The following is a 7793-nucleotide window of genomic DNA, read 5'->3' as shown; positions in this document are numbered from 1 at the left end:
GGTCGAGTTAGCAACTATGGGCAGACCAAACATATTATCAATCTGGTGTGTAAGATCTAGATTTACCAAGTCAAATATTTTAAGCTTTCTTTTTCGAAAATATATATGCAGGAGAGCTAGATATCTTTATACAGGATAGAAAATTGAACTGTTTACAACACAAACCACCAAGGCAATCTCCGGAATCTCTTTACATCATGCCTGGACTATACTATAAAAAACAAAAACGAATGAGCAATGAGTAGTGAAGAAACTGGGAGCTCAATTTAAGCAAGCCCCAGCTGATGATCTAGCCCCAGCTCAATGCATCCCTGGTGACCGTCCCTGAAAATGATACTAACTCTTTTTATTTAAGATTATTTTTGGGAAAACAGAAGAAGCAAAAGTATCTACTGATTATATATATTAATATTCAAAAACAAGATAATATATTTGTATATATATTCCTATAGCCATAGTGTCATTTTGAAGCTTGCGTCGATATTTAGGGGTGTTTGGTTCCTCTGACTTATTTTTAGCACCCGTCACATCGAATGTTTAGATACTAATTAGGAGTATTAAACGTAGACTATTTACAAAACCCATTACATAAGTGGAGGCTAAACGGCGAGACGAATCTATTAAGCCTAATTAGTCCATGATTTGACAATGTGTTGCTACAGGAAACATTTGCTAATGAGGGATTAATTAGGCTTAATAGATTCATCTCGCCGTTTAGCCTCCACTTATGTAATGGGTTTTGTAAATAGTCTACGTTTAATACTCCTAATTAGTATCTAAACATTCGATGTGACGGGTGCTAAAAATAAGTCAGAGAAACCAAACGCCCATTGGCTTATTTTTAAGATTAGAGGAAGCATCAAACTTAATTTCTCAAATACAATAGAGATCGCAACTTAAACTTCTTAAATATGATAAGACCGCAATGCCAAACATTTCTTATCTTGAGGCCACGGAAGCTCATGGAGAAGTTGAAGATTATATGGTGTAAACGGGCACCAGTTGGTTCACACCATATTTTTCAGGGGAGACTAAATTTGTCCATGGCGTCCTCACAGAAGAGCGTTGTCGAAATGTTCACTAAGATTTTAGTTTTTTTATAAAAAAAGAACGAGCCAAGTGAAATGGATCCTTCAAAGCAGGACGCCACTTCTAGAAAAAGTTTTGGCCTGCACATAATTTGCAGTCTGTTTGGAATGGTCCAGAGACGTCAATGAACAGATACCCTAAGTTTGTGGAAAAAAGCTACCGCATGTCATCATCAGGCTCCTGTAAATTCCAATATGTTCATCCAGCGGAAGTGCCAGCTTCAAAATACCATTTCAGGTCAGCTTGGCTTCTTGGGAAACCCCATCGATGATTCTGAACTTACACATGTAAACTTGGCTAGATGATGCTGGCTAGTGGATTCCGATTCAGAATGCAACGGAGCGGCCGAAGAAACCGAGGCCATGTTCACCTGCAAATAGGGATCCCCAGACGACTTCGACAGCATCGCTGAGACAACCATAAGTCGAGCACTCCAAAGTTGGAACATTATGTTTCCACAAGAAAACCCGTATTTGCCCAGCCCACGGATCCTGAAAAGAAGGGTCAATTTTTAAGCTTTTTTCTACCAATTGTCTGGGTTTTGCACTGGCAGGTAGCAGCTATGCTGGCAGGTAGTAGCTATGATCAGGTTTGATCACTGCTGGCGAAAGCGCTTTCTGTACCGGTTCCTAATCCTCTTTAGTACCGGTTATGCAACCAGTATTAATACTTCAGTACTGAGGGGGCCTTTAGTATCGGATCAAATAATCGGTACTAAGGGGTATTAAAAAATAAAAAAAATTCCGCCGGCCACGCCTAGCTGCCCCGCCACCGCACCTCGACAGCATCGGCTATCCCTCCCCCACGACCCGTCGGTCGCACCTCGCCGGATCTGGCCGCCACTGCCCCACCAGCCGCCGACATTCGCGGCCCCACTGGATCCCTCCGGTCGCACCCCGTCGAAGCCCTGGCCGCACTCCCACCACGGGTAGGGAGGGAGGGAGAGAGAGAGGCGTACCGGGGGAGAGGAAGCCGAGGCCACGCCGTCGGAGCCGCCACGCCGCGAGGCCGAGCCCGCGTCCGCCATCCGCGCCCACCGTCACAGCTGCAGCCCACCGCCCAAGCCCGCCGTCTGTGCCCGCCGTCGCAGCTGCAGCCCGTAGCCCTCGCCCTCCGTCGCTGCCACCACACCTCGCCCCGCCATTGCTCTGCACTAGCAGTGAGGGGAGAGCGAAGGGGGAAGGGGAGGGGCAGCAAAGGGGTGGAGGGTGGTAGCTAGGGACCGAGAGGGAGAGAGGGAGAGCCGGTAGGAGAGGAGGGAAGGAGGGCGCGGCAGGAGAGGGACGGCGCGTGGGAGGAGGGGGAGCGGATACGGAGACGCGCGGGGGAAGGTGCTGGGACTGGGGGTTAATATCGGGTGGAGTCTCCACCGGGTTTAAAGGCCCTCAGGCACATTAGTACCGGGTGTAGGCTCCACTCGGTACTAATGGATGACCTTTAGTACTGGTTGGAGCTCACAACCAATACTAAAGAGGATCATGTGACATTAGTACCGGGTCAAAAACCAACTGATGGTAAGGATTAGAATCAGTGCTCAGTTTTGCAGCAGTGGATCCTCCCCGCTCCCTTTGCCCGTCCTGTGGAGAAGCCACCATCGCCACGCAAGGGGCCACCTCCATCCTCCTGAGCACTGGAACCCCTTTCTTTTTTTTTTCCAGAAAAAAGCCAGCAGGAGAGGCCAGGTTCCGGTTGTAGAAACGTAGCATTGTGTTGGCAGCGGTGGATTCCACTTCCTCGCCGGCCCGGCCCGGCCGTAGAAACGTAGCCTGGACTGTCGTACGTCGTCGTCGTCCCATTCATAGCTTTTGCATTGGTTTTATGGCACTGAGTGCGTGATGTGTAATAGTGGTGTGGTGAGAAGAAAGGAGGTGGCGTGTCTGCTGCCGTCGTCGCCCGTCGTCTTGCATTGGCTCGTTGGAGTCCACTGGAGGCTATAAGTACGTGGTCCGCAGCAGAAGACGAGCGAAGCGTCAGTGTCAGCCCTGTTCGCCGCGGCGGCGCGATGTCGGAGAATGGGTCGTCGGCGAAGGTGGCGCTGAGCCGGCCGTGCGTCCTGATCATAGGTAATATGATGCGGGCTCCACTCTGCCTCTGTCTTTTTCCATGTTCTTGAAGCAATGGCGATTCGTGGGTGAGCATGTTGGTCGATTAAGTAGACGCCGCTGACGAGATGTGCGATTGTGATGTACTGATGTGGCAGTGATGGCGGGCGTGGAGAGGTTCGCGAACAAGGGGGTGGGGTCGAACCTGGTGACGTACCTCACCGGCGTCGTGGGGATGAGCACGGCGGCGGCGGCCAAGAGCGTCGTCGCCTGGACAGGGGTCAGCTTCATGCTGCCGCTCTTCAGCGCCATCCTGGCCGACTCGTACTGGGACAGATACTCCACCATCGCCGTCTCCTCCTTGCTCTACGTCCTGGTAAGTCGACCGTGCTCTGCTAATTAATCTCCTCTGCGATCTTTGATGCCGGCCAGCGAAGCTTCAGGCTCAGAGAGACAGAGTCTGGTTACTGATCCTGTTCTAGCGTTGCTTGTTGTTTGGTATGACATTAGTTGGCTTATTCTGGTACCAAAAAGCAATTTAATATGAATTGAGAATCAGCAAGTCCATTTCTGAACCTTGTCGTTCTGGGATCAATATGAGCAAATTCTTTATAATCTAAAAAAGATCCTAAACATTGTAATTGTAGTCAGGCAACATACATGCTCGAGAGACGGGACAAAACGCAATGTACACACGTCAAAAATTGAGCTATTGCAGAAAATACAGATATTGGTGTAGTTTCAGATGATGCAGGACATAGACAGCAGACCAGGCATTTCACTATTTCTTCACTTGACAATATTAACATTGCTGTAAACCAAGTGGATTTTTTCATTCAAAATAAAAAGAGTTGAATGACATGACAATATTAACTCTGTTGGTATTTTACATCTAAAATTACTTCAAAACCCGGTTCTATTGCAATTTGCAAATACAGATATTTAGTGTAGTTTCTGATGGTTAAGGACAGAGACAAGACAACAGAGTAATACAAAGAACATTTCAGTGCAACAGTATGACATACAAACAAAAGGACCAGGCATTCCACTGTTTCAACGTTTAAAAATGACCAAGAAAACAAATTCAGCACATGGCAACATTAACATTATTGCGCATTCCTTGCAAATAAAAAATACTATCGTGAACTAAGTGTCTTTTTTCATTTTAAAAAATAGCTTAAGTAAACTACTAGCTATTTTTCAGTTTCAACTGATCCTGCTCCTTACACAGGGTATGTCAGCTATCACGGCGTGGGCACTGCTACGCAAACGGATGCCACGCTCCACGCTGTTCCTCCCGCTCTACCTGATGGCGATCGGGCAAGGTGGGTACCAACCCACACTGCAAGCCTTCGGCGCCGACCAGCTCGGCATCGGGGACGACGACGACGACGCCGAGCCGGGCATGACGGCGGAGGAGAAGGGCAAGGTGAAGGGCATGTTCTTCAACTGGTGGTACTTCGGCCTGTGCAGCGGCAGCCTGCTGGGGAACTCCACCATGTCCTACGTCCAGGACAACTTCGGCTGGGTGCTCGGCTTCGCCATCCCCACAGGGGTCATGGCCCTCTCCGTCGCGGCCTTCTTCTGCTGCACACCTCTCTACAGGCAGACTCAGCCCAAGGGTGCCAGCACCAGCAGTAAGCCGTCTCAGAATAAAATCTTCAAGGTCTTCAAGTCGATCATCCCAAGTCGGAAGATCAGCCTGCCATCTAAAGACGACAATGGAGATGCCATTTCTGAGCTAGAGTATGTGATTGTTCGATCTTGTTATCATAGGAAATAGGAAATATTTCTTGCAGAAGTACGGCACTGGTAATATAATCGTGCAATATCTGGAACGTTGCAGGTTGCAGGAGAAGCCACTGAAAACTGAACCGGCCGAAGCGAAGGAGGCCCTGGGCGAGGCCGCGCCTAGCGTGGCGAGGGTCATCCTCGGCCTCCTGCCGATCTGGGCGATCCTGCTTATCTTCGCTGTGATCTTCCAGCAGCCGATGACGTTCTTCACGAAGCAGGGCATGCTGATGGACCACAAGCTCGGTGCCTTCGTGGTCCCGCCGGCGATGCTCCAGAGCTCGATCACGATCTCCATCATCCTGCTCGTGCCCATGTACGACCGGGTGATCATCCCGCTGTTCAACGCCGTCACCCGGGGCACCGAGGGGATCACGGTGTTCCAGCGGATCGGCGTCGGCATGGTGCTCTCCGTCGTCGCCATGGTCACCGCCGCGCTCGTCGAGTCGTGGCGGCTCCGCGTGGCCAACGCCAGCGCCCGGCTGAAGATCTTCTGGCTGCTGCCGCAGTACGTCCTGCTGGGCGTCTCGGACGTGTTCACGGTGGTGGGGATGCAGGAGTTCTTCTACACGCAGGTGCCGGCGTCCATGAGGACCATCGGCATCGGGCTCTACCTCAGCGTCTTCGGCGTCGGGGGATTCCTCGGCGCGTTCCTGATCACCGCGCTCGAGATGGCCACGGCGAGGCCCGGTAACTCACGGGGGTGGTTCTCCGACGATGCCCGGGAGGCGCACCTCGATAACTACTACTGGTTCTTGGCTTTCCTGTGCTTCATCAGCTTTCTGATCTTCACGCACTTGTGCAAGTTCTACAGTGGCAAAAACGCATCAGGGAAGTAGGATCTGGTGGAGCAGGAACTAGAACGACTTGATGTTTCTTTAACGGTGGCTTCAGGGATAGTTTCAGATAATCAGGTGTGTTTTGTTTTCAGACTTCAGAGTGAGCTGTGTAGTTCAGGACTTCAGGTGTGTTCTGTTGTAGTGTTGTGTGAGGCAATTGTGCATAGCCTTGTCTCCTTATGGTTTGTCAGAGGCTCAGAGCAAAAGGAGGTCCATAAACATGTTAAATATACTCTTTTTCACATTTTAATGAAGGAATAGTCTACACATGTGACATGTCTCATATGGATCACGTGGTAGTAGTTGCAACGCGTAAAGCAGCATAATTTAATGTGAAATGGTTTAGGCCCTTTTGTTTCAAGACTTTATAGTAGATTTTATTTTGGTATACATGTACTGTTTTAATTTGAAAGGAATTTGGCAGGAAGCACTACAGCCCCTACAGGAAAATTATCAATCCCCCACATGGCCTTAACAAACTTTCTGAAACAAGGCCTCTTGGAAATATAGGATTATGGAATTCAATATGCAGCAGGTTTCCCAAAGAACCGTTTGGAAACACAGGAGTTCAAGCGATTCGGGTGTCCTCAAGAATAAGTTATCAGGTGTTCTGTTTTTGAGAAGATGGGAACAAGTGTTCAAGAAAGAATGTGCTCTTATTTCTCTTGGGGCAAAACAGCTCAGTGAAGGTCTTATCAGATGATTGCCCCCAAGTAATTCCCACTAGGCTTGTTTTTAATGGATTTCTTTGGGCTTAAGGCCCTTGTAGTATCTTGAACATACTACTGCACGCACATCTGTTCGTCTGTTGCCTTAAACGAAGTAGCCGAACAAAGTCGTCATGGTTGAAAATCCGGACCCAAAGCAGAGCAGCAAATTAAGCCCTCGAATAATACAATCAGAACCAAGCAGAAATCCAAGACAACAATCAAACACGAAGAAGGAAAAAAAGAATCCTTTTATATACATCGGAAAAGGTAAAACATGACCAAATTCTGTAACCAGCAGAACAGCGACAGAAGCAAGATCACCGAACCTATGCACACACCTATACTAGCAAGCAGCAGCCTACCAATAAAATCTTCTCTAACATGCCGCCGCTGGGAAACGCTGCGACGCAGCGATCAACGGCGGCAGCATGTCGACGCCGAACCACGGTGATCTGATCAGGTGGTCGCGTCAGTACCCCGCGACCTCGGATCCCTGCTGCTTCTTGCCGCCGGTGCTCTTTTTCTGGCACTTGTCCTTGATCCACTGGAACCCGTGCGCCGTGCCCTCCTTCACCTTCCTGAGCCCGGTCGCCGCGGCCGCCTTGGTCTTCTCCCCCACGCCCCCGCCGCCGCCGGCCTTCCCCGCGTGGCCGCTGTCGCGCGGCGCCCTCGGGCTCGCGTCGCCGCCGTAGTCCCACTGGTCCGCCCACGACGTCCCGAACGAGTTGCTCCGCTGCATGACTGCCGCCCACCCAAGAAAACTCAGGAACACAAGACGAGATCACGAGCTGCGCGGCGCGAGACAAAAACTCTGCCTCGCGAACGAAGGAAAGGGTGGTGGATTCGCTCTCTCGGCGTCCGGCTCCGGGGGTGGATTTATATAGCCGCAGGGCTACGGAGAGCCACGTGTCGCCGTCATCGACAGCTCAGGGGAGGAAATCTAGGGGCGGCGAGGACGCACGGAGGTGACCGTGCGTTCGTGAGGCCGCGGTCATGTGGCCTCACGCATGATGCGGGTACGCGACGACGCGTTCTAGAAGCGTGTCCGCCGCGACTTTTGGAGCTGGCGGTGACGAGACGGAATGGGGTTGGACGCGCTGACCACGCAGCGCTGGCGGCGCGCGGGGAGGGAAACTTCCGACAGCGCTGGCACAGACGCGTGGGGCCGGAGAGAGACGGGGGCCCGCGTGTCAGGGACGCTCAAGGCGGCTGAGAAGGGTGAAGGGAGGAATAGGATTGCGACGGGACGGGAGGAATAGGATTGGCCGGAAGACTCCGCTCGCGTTTTTACGCACATTATCTTTTTCAAATTCGGGAAAGGG

At 50.9% G+C, this 7793-nt stretch overlaps 2 protein-coding genes across 2 annotated transcripts; one reads left to right on the top strand and one right to left on the bottom strand.

Moving 5' to 3' along the window:
* Positions 1-2957: 2957 nt before the first annotated feature.
* LOC117853740 (protein NRT1/ PTR FAMILY 5.8) lies at positions 2958-6030 on the top strand. Its single transcript, XM_034736027.2, has 4 exons — positions 2958-3152; positions 3290-3507; positions 4363-4877; positions 4978-6030. Exons 1-4 carry the CDS (start codon positions 3092-3094, stop codon positions 5759-5761), a joined length of 1578 nt encoding a protein of 525 aa, XP_034591918.1. The 5' UTR covers positions 2958-3091; the 3' UTR covers positions 5762-6030.
* Positions 6031-6704: 674 nt separating this feature from the next.
* LOC117853741 (uncharacterized) lies at positions 6705-7389 on the bottom strand. Its single transcript, XM_034736028.2, has one exon. It carries the CDS (start codon positions 7208-7210, stop codon positions 6941-6943), a length of 270 nt encoding a protein of 89 aa, XP_034591919.1. The 5' UTR covers positions 7211-7389; the 3' UTR covers positions 6705-6940.
* Between the last annotated feature and the right edge of the window lie 404 nt (positions 7390-7793).

The sequence above is a fragment of the Setaria viridis genome, chromosome 4, assembly GCF_005286985.2.
Source record: "Setaria viridis chromosome 4, Setaria_viridis_v4.0, whole genome shotgun sequence".
Lineage (NCBI taxonomy): Eukaryota > Viridiplantae > Streptophyta > Magnoliopsida > Poales > Poaceae > Setaria > Setaria viridis.
This window is presented reverse-complemented; position numbering and strand designations above follow the sequence as displayed.